The sequence below is a fragment of the Apostichopus japonicus genome, chromosome 15, assembly GCF_037975245.1.
Source record: "Apostichopus japonicus isolate 1M-3 chromosome 15, ASM3797524v1, whole genome shotgun sequence".
NCBI classification, from domain to species: domain Eukaryota; kingdom Metazoa; phylum Echinodermata; class Holothuroidea; order Aspidochirotida; family Stichopodidae; genus Apostichopus; species Apostichopus japonicus.
Window position 1 is genome coordinate 11,284,207 of NC_092575.1, and position 21,648 is coordinate 11,305,854.

General features: G+C 33.9%; 3 protein-coding genes and 1 pseudogene across 3 annotated transcripts in view; 2 read left to right on the forward strand and 2 right to left on the reverse strand.

The window, feature by feature from the left end:
* The window catches only part of LOC139981507 (uncharacterized), a 108,171-nt gene that overhangs the window by 77,183 nt on the left and 9,340 nt on the right, over nt 1–21,648 (forward strand). The gene's annotated exons all lie outside the window — the stretch shown is intronic.
* On the reverse strand, nt 1,427–1,503 carry LOC139981719 (U2 spliceosomal RNA; annotated as a pseudogene).
* LOC139981504 (uncharacterized) overlaps nt 2,875–21,648 on the forward strand; it is a 45,034-nt gene continuing 26,260 nt past the window's right edge. Inside the window, exon 1 of the mRNA XM_071993944.1 lies at nt 2,875–2,901. The gene's annotated coding sequence lies outside the window, so the exon portion shown is untranslated. The remainder of the gene's footprint in view (nt 2,902–21,648) is intronic.
* Nucleotides 8,596–11,123, reverse strand: LOC139981082 (uncharacterized). The gene is made up of 2 exons (XM_071993249.1): nt 9,697–11,123; nt 8,596–9,656 (listed from the first exon to the last, which is right to left on the reverse strand). Exons 1-2 carry the CDS (start codon nt 10,843–10,845, stop codon nt 9,639–9,641), a joined length of 1,167 nt encoding a protein of 388 aa, XP_071849350.1. The 5' UTR covers nt 10,846–11,123; the 3' UTR covers nt 8,596–9,638.

Consider the following 21,648-nt stretch of genomic DNA (forward strand, 5'->3'; position numbering starts at 1 on the left):
CAGGGTGTGTTACAGGGATTCTTAATTAACCCTGAAGTTACGTAATTAGCAGGTGCGTTACAGGGATTCAGTGACTAACACTGAAGTAACCTAACTAGCAGGGTGTGTTACAGAGATTCCGTGATTAACCCTGAGTAACCTAACTAGCAGGGTGTGTTACAGGGATTCCGTTGTTGAGTTTGTTCGCATTCACCATCTTCTGACGGAAGTTGTCTGAATCGAGTAAAACAATCCTGACCGATCCTGAAAATAATAATGAAAGAGAAGATTTAAATCAGTGATAGAAAACAAACGTGCAAGGTGGGTGGGGGGAGGGGGAGGAGGGAGGCAGAAAGTAGAGGTCATAATTTACATGCACAATGGAATGTAATTCTGCATAAGTCGAAGACACATCCATGTTACTGGTAACTTGATGTCCTGAAGGAAACTTTTTTAAAGATCCTGTGTTCGCTTGCAATTGCTTTCGCATTCGGTACTGATACCTCCATATAGCTCTGTATTGTAGCAGAGAAGGGCCACACCATATACTTCGGGCGGGGGTCTTTCTCCCCTTTCCCAGAAAAAAAGGGGAGCTCAGCCCAATCCTCAACCCCCCTCCCCCCAACACACACACCGGCAGACGGAATATTATAAAATGTACAGTACAAATATATACAACATACGTGTGCGGCACAACCTAAACAGTTGTAAAGCTTCAACATTGATTCAAAGTTGCAACATTTAGCACCATTTTGCATCCTAGGCACCCTCCCCTTGGTACCCCTCCCTGTACGATATATCACCTACAACCCCCTACCCCCGTTCACGGACGTTTTCTCTCGCAATAAGGTTAGTATTAACCAGTTAGCATTATAGGATTCATTTTAGGTACATAAAAAATACAAATTTGGATGGTCGTCTTCGGTTTTCTGATGGCTACTGGATATTTTATACTGAATAGAAGAAATTTGTGGGTTTTTTCTCTGATTTGACAAAAAAAAAACATATTGATGATAAACGTCGGAATAGATTTGATGCACACGCCAGCTGTATAGGTGTTCTTTTAGGACATATTTGATTAATATTACATTACTATATTAAAATAGAGTTAGTAAGTTGACGGAGTTCATAATCTTATTTGAAGTTTTAAGGAAGGTATAGCAAATCTTGAAACTAATAACGATTTAACAAGCATATCAGATATTGTGAATGAACGCTTTACTAGTTTACTCAGTTGTATTTCTAATCGTCTAACGTTCAATTCCGTTAATTGTCAAACATTTTCTTTTTATAAAATGTCTGACAATAATTAACGGAATTGGACGTGGTGATACTATTCAGAAAAGTCACTCTAGAAAGAACCTGGGCATGAAAACCAAACTACCGAACGACTGATCCGCTCTCAACCCCAGTCCCCTTGCATCAGGACTGTGACTGTGTGACCATCGTCGGGTGTGCATCGCCATTCCCCCAGAAAGGGAACAGATACTACACATGATCTTAGCCAAAAGGCCGAGAAGCGTTTTTTATGACACTATAAGGCAGGCTATATACGCTAGCAGACTTAAAAAGAAAAAGGAACCGACTGAAGGAAAGTTTAAAACGTTGTTTCGCTCTGGAGGCCAGTTTGGACTTTAGTGACTCGTTTACTAGTTGGAGGTACTTTCAATTCTTCCTTGCATGTCTGTAGTATTTATCAGAATTATGTTTTATTTCCGTTATCGTCTGATCTTTGATCTCATATTTTAAAGTATACGTGTTATCGTCAGGTCGTTGGAAATGTTGGAGTGTTGATGTTGACTTTGAGAAATAAGGTACATTCTTTGTTATTTTTTTGTAACAATCTGTCTAGATTTAAGCATTACTTCCGTAGAGCTTTGAATGGGTTTGCGTCGACTATATTTCAAACTATTTCTGAAATGCAACCTATAAGCTTAATGGATTGTCACCTAACTAGTGTAACCACCCGACATACTTAACTGATTGTTTATAAGCATACTTAAAGGAAGAGATGGCAAATTATGTTTAGACTATCGAAATGGTTTGGTTCAGTTCTTACAGATCATTCGTGTTTAAAGAGAGATACCCCCCTCTGTTCGCTTTGCAAAATTATGATCCACACCACAATTCTATGCAACTATCACATGTATGCATTATGACGTATCATATATAGCAGCGTTTTGTGACATGCACCTCGTAAAGTCTTCTTACGAGAGCAAGGTGAAGACACATTTCCCACAGAAACGAGTCTGAAGAGCTACATCAGGGAATCCATATTGATAACTACGATTGCCAGATAGAAAAAAAAACAAGTTGGTTGGAGCAAAGTGCCAGAGCGAACCAGAATCTCAGAATATCTAGATTGGACAATGTATCGTTTCGTTTATTTCAATTTCAATACATACATAAACGCATACACGCACACACACACAGACGCATCCGCCTGCAAGACTACTAAGGTTAAGTTAAAGGGAAAGTTGACAAACCAACTTTGGGCAAAATTAGGAAACATGGAACATTCACTTTCGATACAGTTTTTCTTTCATACGGAAGAATAAAAGTACCATCAACATAAGAAAATCTTTGCCCCATAAGTTGACATTTTTCAGTAAATTGTTTAGATAACAAGATAATATCTTATCAAAAATCAAATAAATGTTGGATTGCTCAGTTGCATTAACTGACCAATTGAACATTTTCTGCAAAATGTTAAATTGACAACAGAAGTTGGGGCGAAGTTTTCTTATGTTGATTGCACGTTTAAGCTTCCGTTCAGGATATTAGCGAAACAACTTTATGAATACAGGAGATGTTCACTTAGTCTACACCCATCTATTAGAAACCGAGCAACATAACCATTCTGCCACATTGGAAAAGAGGAAGAAAGTGTCAAGAAGGTTGCCGTAAGATGATACTCTATGTGTAAGATTTTTCAATGATTGTTTATTATTCATATATATTTTTATTAACGTCTCGGGAACGACATGCTGTAAGTTACCACGTACATCTACTATGATATGTACTTGCTCTACTTATATGTATTAAACACTTTTGCATCAGGAGGTGAACAATTAAATAGTATGTATTTTTTTTTTAAAGAGAGAAATAAGATATGACTTATAATTGACAATTAAGGAGTAATGTTTATATATATATATATAAATATATAATGTTTATATATCCGGTGGAGGCTGGAAGTTTTTTCACTCTTCTGGATTTTCCAATTATATATTGTAACGTCACCTCCCTGTCTGGTGGGGCAGTCTTTAAAGATGGGGTTGGCGAAAGAGAGTCTCGACAAAAAGATGACAATGGAGAAGATGTTAAAGTGCCGGTGGCACAGTGGTATACCGTTTATTCAGACCTCCGTCTCCTTACTTGGTTCATTAAATGTTCTTACACTTATCCTTGGGTTACGCAAAAACGTAAATGTTAGCGCAATTCCTCAAACGCAGCGTCTAAACGCAGCGTTGAACACGACACTTAACGCAACGCCCAAACGCGGCGCCACACGCAGCGTATAACGCGGCGATAAATATATATATATATATATATATATATATATATATATATATATATATATATATATATACATATATAATATTATTTTAGGTAAGCAACAGTGAGGGATTACATCAGGATCGTAAACTTTTACATCGCCTATTGCGCACCTACTCTTTTTGTAGATGTTGTGAGTAAAGCGTAATTGTTATCGCTCGAAATCACCTTCTCTTTATCAAACAGTAGGTTAATCCAAGTTTTAATGCTTTTGGTTCTTTCACTCATGTTCTACAGGATTAAAACTTCCTTCAATCGTCCATGATGCAGGTCTTAACACATCTATGGTCACTATGTGCATTCTACACGGTGGGACAAAGAGTGAAGTTTTTTTGTTTTTTTTGAATAGTAACAGTTTATTTAACCTGTAACTAATAGAGTTCAATAGGTTTCCGCCTACAAAACTAGTAAGGTTAAGTAAAAAGGAATTTAGGAAACTGGGAATATACCTTTCGACACAGTATTTTTCCAAGGTACCTTAAAGTGCTATCAACATTACAAAAACGTTGCCCCTTAAGTTGACATTTTTCAGTAAATTGTTTAGATAACGAGATAAAATCTTATCAAAAATCAGATATGCATCACTTGAGCAACTGAACATTTTCTGCAAAATGTTTAATTGACAACTTATCAGAAGTTGGGACAACGTTTTCTTACGTGATAGAACTTTTAAGCTTCCGTATTTCCAGTATATTAGCATCAACATAATTATGAAACCAGGAAGTGTTTGTCTATTTCCTTCTATTAGAACTTCTATTACAACAATTCTGCCACATTGGAAGAGAGTAAGGACGAAACTGTCGAGAAGGCTGCCGTCAGATGACACTCTGTGTGTAAGTGTTTCAATGATTGTATTTTATTCATATATTTTTGTTAACGTCTCGGGAACGACATGCTGTAAGTTACCGTATACATCTACTATAATATGTACTTGCTCTACTTCTATGTATTGAACACGTTTGCTTCAGGAAGTGAACAACTGAATCATTTTATATATATATATATATATATATATATATATATATATATATATATATATATATATATATATATATATATATATATTTATATATATATATATATATATACAGTACAGTGTCCTTGAGCCCCCTCCCCGCCAATGATACGCCCTAGGATCCATACATGATATTCACAGGAGATGTGCTCAATTCTCCAATCGCATGCAGACTTTAGTTTTAGATTAATTGTATAAGTTACGGTACTAGATTTGGGGTAACAATTAGCATTCAGGTCGGAGTGAATAACATTTTATCTGTGGATGGCAGTGTTGCATCGAAGGACACAGGTCTAGTGCAGTTATGATAGACCATATATAGTATATAAGTAAGTAAGTAAGTAAGTAAGTAAGTAAGTAAGTAAGTAAGTAAGTAAGTAAGTAAGTAAGTAAGTAAGTAAGTAAGTAAGTAAGTAAGTAAGTAAGTAAGTAAGTAAGTAAGTAAGTAAGTAAGTAAGTAAGTAAGTAAGTAAGTAAGTAAGTAAGTAAGTAAGTAAGTAAGTAAGTAAGTAAGTAAGTAAGTAAGTAAGTAAGTAAGTAAGTAAGTAAGTAAGTAAGTAAGTAAGTAAGTAAGTAAGTAAGTAAGTAAGTAAGTAAGTAAGTAAGTAAGTAAGTAAGTAAGTAAGTAAGTAAGTAAGTAAGTAAGTAAGTAAGTAAGTAAGTAAGTAAGTAAGTAAGTAAGTAAGTAAGTAAGTAAGTAAGTAAGTAAGTAAGTAAGTAAGTAAGTAAGTAAGTAAGTAAGTAAGTAAGTAAGTAAGTAAGTAAGTAAGTAAGTAAGTAAGTAAGTAAGTAAGTAAGTAAGTAAGTAAGTAAGTAAGTAAGTAAGTAAGTAAGTAAGTAAGTAAGTAAGTAAGTAAGTAAGTAAGTAAGTAAGTAAGTAAGTAAGTAAGTAAGTAAGTAAGTAAGTAAGTAAGTAAGTAAGTAAGTAAGTAAGTAAGTAAGTAAGTAAGTAAGTAAGTAAGTAAGTAAGTAAGTAAGTAAGTAAGTAAGTAAGTAAGTAAGTAAGTAAGTAAGTAAGTAAGTAAGTAAGTAAGTAAGTAAGTAAGTAAGTAAGTAAGTAAGTAAGTAAGTAAGTAAGTAAGTAAGTAAGTAAGTAAGTAAGTAAGTAAGTAAGTAAGTAAGTAAGTAAGTAAGTAAGTAAGTAAGTAAGTAAGTAAGTAAGTAAGTAAGTAAGTAAGTAAGTAAGTAAGTAAGTAAGTAAGTAAGTAAGTAAGTAAGTAAGTAAGTAAGTAAGTGAGTAAGTAAGTAAGTAAGTAAGTAAGTAAGTAAGTAAGTAAGTAAGTAAGTAAGTAAGTAAGTAAGTAAGTAAGTAAGTAAGTAAGTAAGTAAGTAAGTAAGTAAGTAAGTAAGTAAGTAAGTAAGTAAGTAAGTAAGTAAGTAAGTAAGTAAGTAAGTAAGTAAGTAAGTAAGTAAGTAAGTAAGTAAGTAAGTAAGTAAGTAAGTAAGTAAGTAAGTAAGTAAGTAAGTAAGTAAGTAAGTAAGTAAGTAAGTAAGTAAGTAAGTAAGTAAGTAAGTAAGTAAGTAAGTAAGTAAGTAAGTAAGTAAGTAAGTAAGTAAGTAAGTAAGTAAGTAAGTAAGTAAGTAAGTAAGTAAGTAAGTAAGTAAGTAAGTAAGTAAGTAAGTAAGTAAGTAAGTAAGTAAGTAAGTAAGTAAGTAAGTAAGTAAGTAAGTAAGTAAGTAAGTAAGTAAGTAAGTAAGTAAGTAAGTAAGTAAGTAAGTAAGTAAGTAAGTAAGTAAGTAAGTAAGTAAGTAAGTAAGTAAGTAAGTAAGTAAGTAAGTAAGTAAGTAAGTAAGTAAGTAAGTAAGTAAGTAAGTAAGTAAGTAAGTAAGTAAGTAAGTAAGTAAGTAAGTAAGTAAGTAAGTAAGTAAGTAAGTAAGTAAGTAAGTAAGTAAGTAAGTAAGTAAGTAAGTAAGTAAGTAAGTAAGTAAGTAAGTAAGTAAGTAAGTAAGTAAGTAAGTAAGTAAGTAAGTAAGTAAGTAAGTAAGTAAGTAAGTAAGTAAGTAAGTAAGTAAGTAAGTAAGTAAGTAAGTAAGTAAGTAAGTAAGTAAGTAAGTAAGTAAGTAAGTAAGTAAGTAAGTAAGTAAGTAAGTAAGTAAGTAAGTAAGTAAGTAAGTAAGTAAGTAAGTAAGTAAGTAAGTAAGTAAGTAAGTAAGTAAGTAAGTAAGTAAGTAAGTAAGTAAGTAAGTAAGTAAGTAAGTAAGTAAGTAAGTAAGTAAGTAAGTAAGTAAGTAAGTAAGTAAGTAAGTAAGTAAGTAAGTAAGTAAGTAAGTAAGTAAGTAAGTAAGTAAGTAAGTAAGTAAGTAAGTAAGTAAGTAAGTAAGTAAGTAAGTAAGTAAGTAAGTAAGTAAGTAAGTAAGTAAGTAAGTAAGTAAGTAAGTAAGTAAGTAAGTAAGTAAGTAAGTAAGTAAGTAAGTAAGTAAGTAAGTAAGTAAGTAAGTAAGTAAGTAAGTAAGTAAGTAAGTAAGTAAGTAAGTAAGTAAGTAAGTAAGTAAGTAAGTAAGTAAGTAAGTAAGTAAGTAAGTAAGTAAGTAAGTAAGGTAAGTAAGTAAGTAAGTAAGTAAGTAAGTAAGTAAGTAAGTAAGTAAGTAAGTAAGTAAGTAAGTAAGTAAGTAAGTAAGTAGTAAGTAAGTAAGTAAGTAGTAAGTAAGTAAGTAAGTAAAGTAAGTAAGTAAGTAAGTAGTAAGTAAGTAAGTAAGTAAGTAAGTAAGTAAGTAAGTAAGTAAGTAAGTAAGTAAGTAAGTAAGTAAGTAAGTAAGTAAGTAAGTAAGTAAGTAAGTAAGTAAGTAAGTAAGTAAGTAAGTAAGTAAGTAAGTAAGTAAGTAAGTAAGTAAGTAAGTAAGTAAGTAAGTAAGTAAGTAAGTAAGTAAGTAAGTAAGTAAGTAAGTAAGTAAGTAAGTAAGTAAGTAAGTAAGTAAGTAAGTAAGTAAGTAAGTAAGTAAGTAAGTAAGTAAGTAAGTAAGTAAGTAAGTAAGTAAGTAAGTAAGTAAGTAAGTAAGTAAGTAAGTAAGTAAGTAAGTAAGTAAGTAAGTAAGTAAGTAAGTAAGTAAGTAAGTAAGTAAGTAAGTAAGTAAGTAAGTAAGTAAGTAAGTAAGTAAGTAAGTAAGTAAGTAAGTAAGTAAGTAAGTAAGTAAGTAAGTAAGTAAGTAAGTAAGTAAGTAAGTAAGTAAGTAAGTAAGTAAGTAAGTAAGTAAGTAAAAGTAAGTAAGTAAGTAAGTAAGTAAAAGTAAGTAAGTAAGTAAGTAAGTAAGTAAAAGTAAGTAAAAGTAAGTAAAAGTAAGTAAGTAAGTAAGTAAGTAAGTAAGTAAGTAAGTAAGTAAGTAAGTAAGTAAGTAAGTAAGTAAGTAAGTAAGTAAGTAAGTAAGTAAGTAGGTAGGTAAGTAAGTAGGTAAGTAAGTAAGTACAACATTATTATATCCCAGATGGAAATTGCATGCTCTCATAATTGTACATATTTAAAAGAGTAAGAATACAACATGTAAAGGATAAATTTACAAGTAGAAAAAAAGGAAAGTTCAGAAATAAAAAGTTAACAAGTAAGATAGTTAATTGTCAAACATGAATATTCACAGCCCCAAGCCAAAACAGATATATAGAATGTGGAATAAAAGATGACTTGTGTCTGTTTATATATATATTAGTGAGAGAGGAAAAATGGAAACGTCAAAAATGGAGTTGTCGGTGTAAGGGGTTGGGTGAGGCGCACGCCCCTTCCGAAATCATCGATCCGTCACTGGCTACCCTGTGCATATTATAGGGATGAGCGCTGTAATTATGTCACTGTTCCTCTTTCTCTCCCCGGTGTCTTGGCGTTTTCTTCTACTACCTCCTGTTCTCCTTTTTCTCTCTTTCTTCTTTTCTTTTCCCTTCCTTCCTCTCATTCCTCCTCTTTTTTCCCTCTATTTTTTCCCCTTTTTTCTTCTCTCTTTTTTTTTCCTCTCCTCTTTTTCTTACCCGGGGGCGTGCGCCCCAAGCGCCCCACTGGATGCACGTCTGTATATATATATATATATATATATATATATATATATATATATATATATATATATATATATATATATATATATATATATATATATATATATATATATATATATATATATATAGGAATAACGGAAAAACTGTTAAACAACTATGCTGCATTTAGAGAAAGGCTGGATCTCGAGTGAGATACAATAATTGAATTAGGTAAATGATTGGAAGTAAAACAGCCAATGTTTGGTTTTTGCAGAGCTTTCGAGCAAAACTAGCTCTTCTTCAGTGCATGATCACCGAAAGTGACAAGGAGTAGCAGGAATTGAAACTCTTTTATAGAGGAGATGTCGGCATGGTTGTAAGGGCAAAGCGACTTACTGATTTCTGCTGAATTGAGCAGAAGTTTTAGAAATTCGGATTATTATAATCCGCGTCGGATTATTTTAATCCGATTCCGTCGTAATTGTAAAGGAATTGTTTTGGTTTATCTGGGACGGCAAATCGTTTCTGATGTTTAAACCGAATGGTGCCGTGGTCTTTAGGTTTAGTTCCCAGAAATTTTCTTTCGCTTTCCTAGATTTATCTGTCCAAGAATCGTTCTGGTCAATGGCAATAACACGCAAATTCTCAATTGAATGATTTTGGAGATTGAAGTGATTTGCAACAGGTTGGTAGATCTTTTTTGTTTTGATCGCCGATCTATGTTGTGTCATTCTCATTCTAAGAGTGTTTTTTGACTCTCCAATGTATTGTAAGTTACAAATATTGCAGTAGATGAGGTAAATGACATTTTTGGATAGGCAGTTAATTTTGTGCCGAATTTGGAACGTGCGTTTGGTTTGGTTGCTCCGAAAGGCCCCGGTCGAATCGACAAGTAAGCACGTTTTGCAATTTTGTGTACAGGGCGATGATCCTGTAGTTTCTGTTATGCTTTCCCCTAATGGGGTGTCATCCCGAAAGGATGCCCGAACTAAGATATCCCGTAGGTTGCTGGGTCTTTTAAAAGCGATGACAGGTAATTCTGGGAATACTGATTTCAGGCGTTCGGTGCCTTGAAGTAGGTGAAAATTCTTCTGAATGATATTAGCCAGTGGTGGGAGACCAGGGTGGAATTCAGTAACCAATGGTACCCTTTTGGAAGACCAGGGTGGAATTCAGTAACCAATGGTACCCTTTTGGAACTGGTTTGACGAGTTTTGTACGTCAATGTTTCGGTACGGGGTTTGCTTTTAGCCTTTTTGATGGCATTTTCAATAGTACCCCGAAAATACTGTCTGTTTAAGAGGTGTTGTGACAGTTCTTTAGTGCGTGAATCAAAATCGACTTCAGAGGAGCAAATGCGTCGAATGCGCAACGCTTGACTGTACGGAATATTTCTGGTACAGTGACGTGGATGGCAACTGCTTGGTAAGAGGTAGTTGTGCTTGTTCGTGGGTTTATTGAACAAGTCTGTTTTGAGTGAACCATTTTGTAGGGTCACGGTGGTGTCCAGAAAGTGAACGCCAAGTCCAGAAAAATCAGCAGTGAATTTGATAGTGTGATGAAACGAGTTTATGTCATCAATGAAGAGTTTTAGATTTGCCTCACCATGGGTCCATATCATAAAGATATCGTCAATATAACGTAACCACGTGTGTGGTTTCAAGTTTTGTCGAGATAAAAATTCTTTCTCGAGGTTTCCCATAAAGATGTTGGCAAAAGACGGTGCCATTTTGGTACCCATTGCGGTGCCATGAATTTGGAGGTAGTGTTTGTTGCCAAATACCAGATTATTGTTGGTCAAGATGAGTTGCATTAATTCGGCCAATTCTTTCTTCGTGGGGGTTTTGCCACGTTTTGGTTTGAATGCTTTTGTGCAGGCTGAAATGCCCTCTTCGTTAGGGATATTTGTGTATAACGAAGACACATCCAAGGTAACTAACAGAGAAGATAAGGGAAGATTTTTTATTTCCCCAATTTTCCGGATGAAATCCGTAGTGTCCTGCACATAGGACGGTAGGGCCGAAACGAGAGGTTGGATGAGGAGATCCACGAATTTGGAAATTTTTTCAGTCGCTGTGCCATTACCCGATATTATGGGCCTCCCGGGATTGCCTTCTTTGTGAATTTTAGGCAGAAAATAAAAGCGACCAGGTTTTGGGTCGTTTTCCAGGAGGTATTGGCCTAACTTGCGGTCAATGGAACCGTTAGAGACTATCTTTTGGATGACTCTTTTCACGTTTTGTGTGATTTCTTGAGTAGGATCAGAATCTAGGAGTTTGTAGTGTTGAGGGTTGCCGAGTAGTCTGTTGGCTTCCTCTCTGTAGAATTGTTTGCCCATAGCGACAATTGCAGAACCCTTGTCGGCTGGCTTGATGACAATGTCATCGCGCTTCCGGAGTTCATGAATGGCATGTCTCTCAGTTTTGTTGAGATTGTCGCGGAAGTCTGGGGCGGAGGTGTGTGTTTTAACATCCTCTTCAATGGCCGAAATAAATGATTCAAGAGGCGCACAATGGGCCTTGGGTGGATTCCACGAGCTTTTTGGCTTAAAATTGGAATCCAAGTCGTTGGTTTGTTGCGTGGTGTTATTGCCATTTTCGTCGGCAAAAAATTCACGGAGACGTAAGCGTTTATATATATATATATATATATACAGTACAGTGTCCTTGAGCCCCCTCCCCGCCAATGATACGCCCTAGGATCCATACATGATATTCACAGGAGATGTGCTCAATTCTCCAATCGCATGCAGACTTTAGTTTTAGATTAATTGTATAAGTTACGGTACTAGATTTGGGGTAACAATTAGCATTCAGGTCGGAGTGAATAACATTTTATCTGTGGATGGCAGTGTTGCATCGAAGGACACAGGTCTAGTGCAGTTATGATAGACCATATATAGTATATAAGTAAGTAAGTAAGTAAGTAAGTAAGTAAGTAAGTAAGTAAGTAAGTAAGTAAGTAAGTAAGTAAGTAAGTAAGTAAGTAAGTAAGTAAGTAAGTAAGTAAGTAAGTAAGTAAGTAAGTAAGTAAGTAAGTAAGTAAGTAAGTAAGTAAGTAAGTAAGTAAGTAAGTAAGTAAGTAAGTAAGTAAGTAAGTAAGTAAGTAAGTAAGTAAGTAAGTAAGTAAGTAAGTAAGTAAGTAAGTAAGTAAGTAAGTAAGTAAGTAAGTAAGTAAGTAAGTAAGTAAGTAAGTAAGTAAGTAAGTAAGTAAGTAAGTAAGTAAGTAAGTAAGTAAGTAAGTAAGTAAGTAAGTAAGTAAGTAAGTAAGTAAGTAAGTAAGTAAGTAAGTAAGTAAGTAAGTAAGTAAGTAAGTAAGTAAGTAAGTAAGTAAGTAAGTAAGTAAGTAAGTAAGTAAGTAAGTAAGTAAGTAAGTAAGTAAGTAAGTAAGTAAGTAAGTAAGTAAGTAAGTAAGTAAGTAAGTAAGTAAGTAAGTAAGTAAGTAAGTAAGTAAGTAAGTAAGTAAGTAAGTAAGTAAGTAAGTAAGTAAGTAAGTAAGTAAGTAAGTAAGTAAGTAAGTAAGTAAGTAAGTAAGTAAGTAAGTAAGTAAGTAAGTAAGTAAGTAAGTAAGTAAGTAAGTAAGTAAGTAAGTAAGTAAGTAAGTAAGTAAGTAAGTAAGTAAGTAAGTAAGTAAGTAAGTAAGTAAGTAAGTAAGTAAGTAAGTAAGTAAGTAAGTAAGTAAGTAAGTAAGTAAGTAAGTAAGTAAGTAAGTAAGTAAGTAAGTAAGTAAGTAAGTAAGTAAGTAAGTAAGTAAGTAAGTAAGTAAGTAAGTAAGTAAGTAAGTAAGTAAGTAAGTAAGTAAGTAAGTAAGTAAGTAAGTAAGTAAGTAAGTAAGTAAGTAAGTAAGTAAGTAAGTAAGTAAGTAAGTAAGTAAGTAAGTAAGTAAGTAAGTAAGTAAGTAAGTAAGTAAGTAAGTAAGTAAGTAAGTAAGTAAGTAAGTAAGTAAGTAAGTAAGTAAGTAAGTAAGTAAGTAAGTAAGTAAGTAAGTAAGTAAGTAAGTAAGTAAGTAAGTAAGTAAGTAAGTAAGTAAGTAAGTAAGTAAGTAAGTAAGTAAGTAAGTAAGTAAGTAAGTAAGTAAGTAAGTAAGTAAGTAAGTAAGTAAGTAAGTAAGTAAGTAAGTAAGTAAGTAAGTAAGTAAGTAAGTAAGTAAGTAAGTAAGTAAGTAAGTAAGTAAGTAAGTAAGTAAGTAAGTAAGTAAGTAAGTAAGTAAGTAAGTAAGTAAGTAAGTAAGTAAGTAAGTAAGTAAGTAAGTAAGTAAGTAAGTAAGTAAGTAAGTAAGTAAGTAAGTAAGTAAGTAAGTAAGTAAGTAAGTAAGTAAGTAAGTAAGTAAGTAAGTAAGTAAGTAAGTAAGTAAGTAAGTAAGTAAGTAAGTAAGTAAGTAAGTAAGTAAGTAAGTAAGTAAGTAAGTAAGTAAGTAAGTAAGTAAGTAAGTAAGTAAGTAAGTAAGTAAGTAAGTAAGTAAGTAAGTAAGTAAGTAAGTAAGTAAGTAAGTAAGTAAGTAAGTAAGTAAGTAAGTAAGTAAGTAAGTAAGTAAGTAAGTAAGTAAGTAAGTAAGTAAGTAAGTAAGTAAGTAAGTAAGTAAGTAAGTAAGTAAGTAAGTAAGTAAGTAAGTAAGTAAGTAAGTAAGTAAGTAAGTAAGTAAGTAAGTAAGTAAGTAAGTAAGTAAGTAAGTAAGTAAGTAAGTAAGTAAGTAAGTAAGTAAGTAAGTAAGTAAGTAAGTAAGTAAGTAAGTAAGTAAGTAAGTAAGTAAGTAAGTAAGTAAGTAAGTAAGTAAGTAAGTAAGTAAGTAAGTAAGTAAGTAAGTAAGTAAGTAAGTAAGTAAGTAAGTAAGTAAGTAAGTAAGTAAGTAAGTAAGTAAGTAAGTAAGTAAGTAAGTAAGTAAGTAAGTAAGTAAGTAAGTAAGTAAGTAAGTAAGTAAGTAAGTAAGTAAGTAAGTAAGTAAGTAAGTAAGTAAGTAAGTAAGTAAGTAAGTAAGTAAGTAAGTAAGTAAGTAAGTAAGTAAGTAAGTAAGTAAGTAAGTAAGTAAGTAAGTAAGTAAGTAAGTAAGTAAGTAAGTAAGTAAGTAAGTAAGTAAGTAAGTAAGTAAGTAAGTAAGTAAGTAAGTAAGTAAGTAAGTAAGTAAGTAAGTAAGTAAGTAAGTAAGTAAGTAAGTAAGTAAGTAAGTAAGTAAGTAAGTAAGTAAGTAAGTAAGTAAGTAAGTAAGTAAGTAAGTAAGTAAGTAAGTAAGTAAGTAAGTAAGTAAGTAAGTAAGTAAGTAAGTAAGTAAGTAAGTAAGTAAGTAAGTAAGTAAGTAAGTAAGTAAGTAAGTAAGTAAGTAAGTAAGTAAGTAAGTAAGTAAGTAAGTAAGTAAGTAAGTAAGTAAGTAAGTAAGTAAGTAAGTAAGTAAGTAAGTAAGTAAGTAAGTAAGTAAGTAAGTAAGTAAGTAAGTAAGTAAGTAAGTAAGTAAGTAAGTAAGTAAGTAAGTAAGTAAGTAAGTAAGTAAGTAAGTAAGTAAGTAAGTAAAAGTAAGTAAGTAAGTAAGTAAGTAAAAGTAAGTAAGTAAGTAAGTAAGTAAGTAAAAGTAAGTAAAAGTAAGTAAAAGTAAGTAAGTAAGTAAGTAAGTAAGTAAGTAAGTAAGTAAGTAAGTAAGTAAGTAAGTAAGTAAGTAAGTAAGTAAGTAAGTAAGTAAGTAAGTAAGTAGGTAGGTAAGTAAGTAGGTAAGTAAGTAAGTACAACATTATTATATCCCAGATGGAAATTGCATGCTCTCATAATTGTACATATTTAAAAGAGTAAGAATACAACATGTAAAGGATAAATTTACAAGTAGAAAAAAAGGAAAGTTCAGAAATAAAAAGTTAACAAGTAAGATAGTTAATTGTCAAACATGAATATTCACAGCCCCAAGCCAAAACAGATATATAGAATGTGGAATAAAAGATGACTTGTGTCTGTTTATATATATATTAGTGAGAGAGGAAAAATGGAAACGTCAAAAATGGAGTTGTCGGTGTAAGGGGTTGGGTGAGGCGCACGCCCCTTCCGAAATCATCGATCCGTCACTGGCTACCCTGTGCATATTATAGGGATGAGCGCTGTAATTATGTCACTGTTCCTCTTTCTCTCCCCGGTGTCTTGGCGTTTTCTTCTACTACCTCCTGTTCTCCTTTTTCTCTCTTTCTTCTTTTCTTTTCCCTTCCTTCCTCTCATTCCTCCTCTTTTTTCCCTCTATTTTTTCCCCTTTTTTCTTCTCTCTTTTTTTTTCCTCTCCTCTTTTTCTTACCCGGGGGCGTGCGCCCCAAGCGCCCCACTGGATGCACGTCTGTATATATATATATATATATATATATATATATATATATATATATATATATATATATATATATATATATATATATATATATATATATATATATATATATATATATATATATAGGAATAACGGAAAAACTGTTAAACAACTATGCTGCATTTAGAGAAAGGCTGGATCTCGAGTGAGATACAATAATTGAATTAGGTAAATGATTGGAAGTAAAACAGCCAATGTTTGGTTTTTGCAGAGCTTTCGAGCAAAACTAGCTCTTCTTCAGTGCATGATCACCGAAAGTGACAAGGAGTAGCAGGAATTGAAACTCTTTTATAGAGGAGATGTCGGCATGGTTGTAAGGGCAAAGCGACTTACTGATTTCTGCTGAATTGAGCAGAAGTTTTAGAAATTCGGATTATTATAATCCGCGTCGGATTATTTTAATCCGATTCCGTCGTAATTGTAAAGGAATTGTTTTGGTTTATCTGGGACGGCAAATCGTTTCTGATGTTTAAACCGAATGGTGCCGTGGTCTTTAGGTTTAGTTCCCAGAAATTTTCTTTCGCTTTCCTAGATTTATCTGTCCAAGAATCGTTCTGGTCAATGGCAATAACACGCAAATTCTCAATTGAATGATTTTGGAGATTGAAGTGATTTGCAACAGGTTGGTAGATCTTTTTTGTTTTGATCGCCGATCTATGTTGTGTCATTCTCATTCTAAGAGTGTTTTTTGACTCTCCAATGTATTGTAAGTTACAAATATTGCAGTAGATGAGGTAAATGACATTTTTGGATAGGCAGTTAATTTTGTGCCGAATTTGGAACGTGCGTTTGGTTTGGTTGCTCCGAAAGGCCCCGGTCGAATCGACAAGTAAGCACGTTTTGCAATTTTGTGTACAGGGCGATGATCCTGTAGTTTCTGTTATGCTTTCCCCTAATGGGGTGTCATCCCGAAAGGATGCCCGAACTAAGATATCCCGTAGGTTGCTGGGTCTTTTAAAAGCGATGACAGGTAATTCTGGGAATACTGATTTCAGGCGTTCGGTGCCTTGAAGTAGGTGAAAATTCTTCTGAATGATATTAGCCAGTGGTGGGAGACCAGGGTGGAATTCAGTAACCAATGGTACCCTTTTGGAACTGGTTTGACGAGTTTTGTACGTCAATGTTTCGGTACGGGGTTTGCTTTTAGCCTTTTTGATGGCATTTTCAATAGTACCCCGAAAATACTGTCTGTTTAAGAGGTGTTGTGACAGTTCTTTAGTGCGTGAATCAAAATCGACTTCAGAGGAGCAAATGCGTCGAATGCGCAACGCTTGACTGTACGGAATATTTCTGGTACAGTGACGTGGATGGCAACTGCTTGGTAAGAGGTAGTTGTGCTTGTTCGTGGGTTTATTGAACAAGTCTGTTTTGAGTGAACCATTTTGTAGGGTCACGGTGGTGTCCAGAAAGTGAACGCCAAGTCCAGAAAAATCAGCAGTGAATTTGATAGTGTGATGAAACGAGTTTATGTCATCAATGAAGAGTTTTAGATTTGCCTCACCATGGGTCCATATCATAAAGATATCGTCAATATAACGTAACCACGTGTGTGGTTTCAAGTTTTGTCGAGATAAAAATTCTTTCTCGAGGTTTCCCATAAAGATGTTGGCAAAAGACGGTGCCATTTTGGTACCCATTGCGGTGCCATGAATTTGGAGGTAGTGTTTGTTGCCAAATACCAGATTATTGTTGGTCAAGATGAGTTGCATTAATTCGGCCAATTCTTTCTTCGTGGGGGTTTTGCCACGTTTTGGTTTGAATGCTTTTGTGCAGGCTGAAATGCCCTCTTCGTTAGGGATATTTGTGTATAACGAAGACACATCCAAGGTAACTAACAGAGAAGATAAGGGAAGATTTTTTATTTCCCCAATTTTCCGGATGAAATCCGTAGTGTCCTGCACATAGGACGGTAGGGCCGAAACGAGAGGTTGGATGAGGAGATCCACGAATTTGGAAATTTTTTCAGTCGCTGTGCCATTACCCGATATTATGGGCCTCCCGGGATTGCCTTCTTTGTGAATTTTAGGCAGAAAATAAAAGCGACCAGGTTTTGGGTCGTTTTCCAGGAGGTATTGGCCTAACTTGCGGTCAATGGAACCGTTAGAGACTATCTTTTGGATGACTCTTTTCACGTTTTGTGTGATTTCTTGAGTAGGATCAGAATCTAGGAGTTTGTAGTGTTGAGGGTTGCCGAGTAGTCTGTTGGCTTCCTCTCTGTAGAATTGTTTGCCCATAGCGACAATTGCAGAACCCTTGTCGGCTGGCTTGATGACAATGTCATCGCGCTTCCGGAGTTCATGAATGGCATGTCTCTCAGTTTTGTTGAGATTGTCGCGGAAGTCTGGGGCGGAGGTGTGTGTTTTAACATCCTCTTCAATGGCCGAAATAAATGATTCAAGAGGCGCACAATGGGCCTTGGGTGGATTCCACGAGCTTTTTGGCTTAAAATTGGAATCCAAGTCGTTGGTTTGTTGCGTGGTGTTATTGCCATTTTCGTCGGCAAAAAATTCACGGAGACGTAAGCGTTTATATATATATATATATATATACAGTACAGTGTCCTTGAGCCCCCTCCCCGCCAATGATACGCCCTAGGATCCATACATGATATTCACAGGAGATGTGCTCAATTCTCCAATCGCATGCAGACTTTAGTTTTAGATTAATTGTATAAGTTACGGTACTAGATTTGGGGTAACAATTAGCATTCAGGTCGGAGTGAATAACATTTTATCTGTGGATGGCAGTGTTGCATCGAAGGACACAGGTCTAGTGCAGTTATGATAGACCATATATAGTATATAAGTAAGTAAGTAAGTAAGTAAGTAAGTAAGTAAGTAAGTAAGTAAGTAAGTAAGTAAGTAAGTAAGTAAGTAAGTAAGTAAGTAAGTAAGTAAGTAAGTAAGTAAGTAAGTAAGTAAGTAAGTAAGTAAGTAAGTAAGTAAGTAAGTAAGTAAGTAAGTAAGTAAGTAAGTAAGTAAGTAAGTAAGTAAGTAAGTAAGTAAGTAAGTAAGTAAGTAAGTAAGTAAGTAAGTAAGTAAGTAAGTAAGTAAGTAAGTAAGTAAGTAAGTAAGTAAGTAAGTAAGTAAGTAAGTAAGTAAGTAAGTAAGTAAGTAAGTAAGTAAGTAAGTAAGTAAGTAAGTAAGTAAGTAAGTAAGTAAGTAAGTAAGTAAGTAAGTAAGTAAGTAAGTAAGTAAGTAAGTAAGTAAGTAAGTAAGTAAGTAAGTAAGTAAGTAAGTAAGTAAGTAAGTAAGTAAGTAAGTAAGTAAGTAAGTAAGTAAGTAAGTAAGTAAGTAAGTAAGTAAGTAAGTAAGTAAGTAAGTAAGTAAGTAAGTAAGTAAGTAAGTAAGTAAGTAAGTAAGTAAGTAAGTAAGTAAGTAAGTAAGTAAGTAAGTAAGTAAGTAAGTAAGTAAGTAAGTAAGTAAGTAAGTAAGTAAGTAAGTAAGTAAGTAAGTAAGTAAGTAAGTAAGTAAGTAAGTAAGTAAGTAAGTAAGTAAGTAAGTAAGTAAGTAAGTAAGTAAGTAAGTAAGTAAGTAAGTAAGTAAGTAAGTAAGTAAGTAAGTAAGTAAGTAAGTAAGTAAGTAAGTAAGTAAGTAAGTAAGTAAGTAAGTAAGTAAGTAAGTAAGTAAGTAAGTAAGTAAGTAAGTAAGTAAGTAAGTAAGTAAGTAAGTAAGTAAGTAAGTAAGTAAGTAAGTAAGTAAGTAAGTAAGTAAGTAAGTAAGTAAGTAAGTAAGTAAGTAAGTAAGTAAGTAAGTAAGTAAGTAAGTAAGTAAGTAAGTAAGTAAGTAAGTAAGTAAGTAAGTAAGTAAGTAAGTAAGTAAGTAAGTAAGTAAGTAAGTAAGTAAGTAAGTAAGTAAGTAAGTAAGTAAGTAAGTAAGTAAGTAAGTAAGTAAGTAAGTAAGTAAGTAAGTAAGTAAGTAAGTAAGTAAGTAAGTAAGTAAGTAAGTAAGTAAGTAAGTAAGTAAGTAAGTAAGTAAGTAAGTAAGTAAGTAAGTAAGTAAGTAAGTAAGTAAGTAAGTAAGTAAGTAAGTAAGTAAAAGTAAGTAAGTAAGTAAGTAAGTAAGTAAGTAAGTAAGTAAGTAAGTAAGTAAGTAAGTAAGTAAGTAAGTAAGTAAGTAAGTAAGTAAGTAAGTAAGTAAGTAAGTAAGTAAGTAAGTAAGTAAGTAAGTAAGTAAGTAAGTAAGTAAGTAAGTAAGTAAGTAAGTAAGTAAGTAAGTAAGTAAGTAAGTAAGTAAGTAAGTAAGTAAGTAAAAGTAAGTAAGTAAGTAAGTAAGTAAAAGTAAGTAAGTAAGTAAGTAAGTAAGTAAAAGTAAGTAAAAGTAAGTAAAAGTAAGTAAGTAAGTAAGTAAGTAAGTAAGTAAGTAAGTAAGTAAGTAAGTAAGTAAGTAAGTAAGTAAGTAAGTAAGTAAGTAAGTAAGTAAGTAGGTAGGTAAGTAAGTAGGTAAGTAAGTAAGTACAACATTATTATATCCCAGATGGAAATTGCATGCTCTCATAATTGTACATATTTAAAAGAGTAAGAATACAACATGTAAAGGATAAATTTACAAGTAGAAAAAAAGGAAAGTTCAGAAATAAAAAGTTAACAAGTAAGATAGTTAATTGTCAAACATGAATATTCACAGCCCCAAGCCAAAACAGATATATAGAATGTGGAATAAAAGATGACTTGTGTCTGTTTATATATATATTAGTGAGAGAGGAAAAATGGAAACGTCAAAAATGGAGTTGTCGGTGTAAGGGGTTGGGTGAGGCGCACGCCCCTTCCGAAATCATCGATCCGTCACTGGCTACCCTGTGCATATTATAGGGATGAGCGCTGTAATTATGTCACTGTTCCTCTTTCTCTCCCCGGTGTCTTGGCGTTTTCTTCTACTACCTCCTGTTCTCCTTTTTCTCTCTTTCTTCTTTTCTTTTCCCTTCCTTCCTCTCATTCCTCCTCTTTTTTCCCTCTATTTTTTCCCCTTTTTTCTTCTCTCTTTTTTTTTCCTCTCCTCTTTTTCTTACCCGGGGGCGTGCGCCCCAAGCGCCCCACTGGATGCACGTCTGTATATATATATATATATATATATATATATATATATATATATATATATATATATATATATATATATATATATATATATATATATATATATATATATATATATATATATATATATAGGAATAACGGAAAAACTGTTAAACAACTATGCTGCATTTAGAGAAAGGCTGGATCTCGAGTGAGATACAATAATTGAATTAGGTAAATGATTGGAAGTAAAACAGCCAATGTTTGGTTTTTGCAGAGCTTTCGAGCAAAACTAGCTCTTCTTCAGTGCATGATCACCGAAAGTGACAAGGAGTAGCAGGAATTGAAACTCTTTTATAGAGGAGATGTCGGCATGGTTGTAAGGGCAAAGCGACTTACTGATTTCTGCTGAATTGAGCAGAAGTTTTAGAAATTCGGATTATTATAATCCGCGTCGGATTATTTTAATCCGATTCCGTCGTAATTGTAAAGGAATTGTTTTGGTTTATCTGGGACGGCAAATCGTTTCTGATGTTTAAACCGAATGGTGCCGTGGTCTTTAGGTTTAGTTCCCAGAAATTTTCTTTCGCTTTCCTAGATTTATCTGTCCAAGAATCGTTCTGGTCAATGGCAATAACACGCAAATTCTCAATTGAATGATTTTGGAGATTGAAGTGATTTGCAACAGGTTGGTAGATCTTTTTTGTTTTGATCGCCGATCTATGTTGTGTCATTCTCATTCTAAGAGTGTTTTTTGACTCTCCAATGTATTGTAAGTTACAAATATTGCAGTAGATGAGGTAAATGACATTTTTGGATAGGCAGTTAATTTTGTGCCGAATTTGGAACGTGCGTTTGGTTTGGTTGCTCCGAAAGGCCCCGGTCGAATCGACAAGTAAGCACGTTTTGCAATTTTGTGTACAGGGCGATGATCCTGTAGTTTCTGTTATGCTTTCCCCTAATGGGGTGTCATCCCGAAAGGATGCCCGAACTAAGATATCCCGTAGGTTGCTGGGTCTTTTAAAAGCGATGACAGGTAATTCTGGGAATACTGATTTCAGGCGTTCGGTGCCTTGAAGTAGGTGAAAATTCTTCTGAATGATATTAGCCAGTGGTGGGAGACCAGGGTGGAATTCAGTAACCAATGGTACCCTTTTGGAACTGGTTTGACGAGTTTTGTACGTCAATGTTTCGGTACGGGGTTTGCTTTTAGCCTTTTTGATGGCATTTTCAATAGTACCCCGAAAATACTGTCTGTTTAAGAGGTGTTGTGACAGTTCTTTAGTGCGTGAATCAAAATCGACTTCAGAGGAGCAAATGCGTCGAATGCGCAACGCTTGACTGTACGGAATATTTCTGGTACAGTGACGTGGATGGCAACTGCTTGGTAAGAGGTAGTTGTGCTTGTTCGTGGGTTTATTGAACAAGTCTGTTTTGAGTGAACCATTTTGTAGGGTCACGGTGGTGTCCAGAAAGTGAACGCCAAGTCCAGAAAAATCAGCAGTGAATTTGATAGTGTGATGAAACGAGTTTATGTCATCAATGAAGAGTTTTAGATTTGCCTCACCATGGGTCCATATCATAAAGATATCGTCAATATAACGTAACCACGTGTGTGGTTTCAAGTTTTGTCGAGATAAAAATTCTTTCTCGAGGTTTCCCATAAAGATGTTGGCAAAAGACGGTGCCATTTTGGTACCCATTGCGGTGCCATGAATTTGGAGGTAGTGTTTGTTGCCAAATACCAGATTATTGTTGGTCAAGATGAGTTGCATTAATTCGGCCAATTCTTTCTTCGTGGGG

What these genes read in the sequence shown, in the direction of transcription:
- LOC139981082 (XM_071993249.1), bottom strand. Translation starts at nt 10,845, where the DNA reads ATGGGCAAACAATTCTACAGAGAGGAAGCCAACAGACTACTCGGCAAC.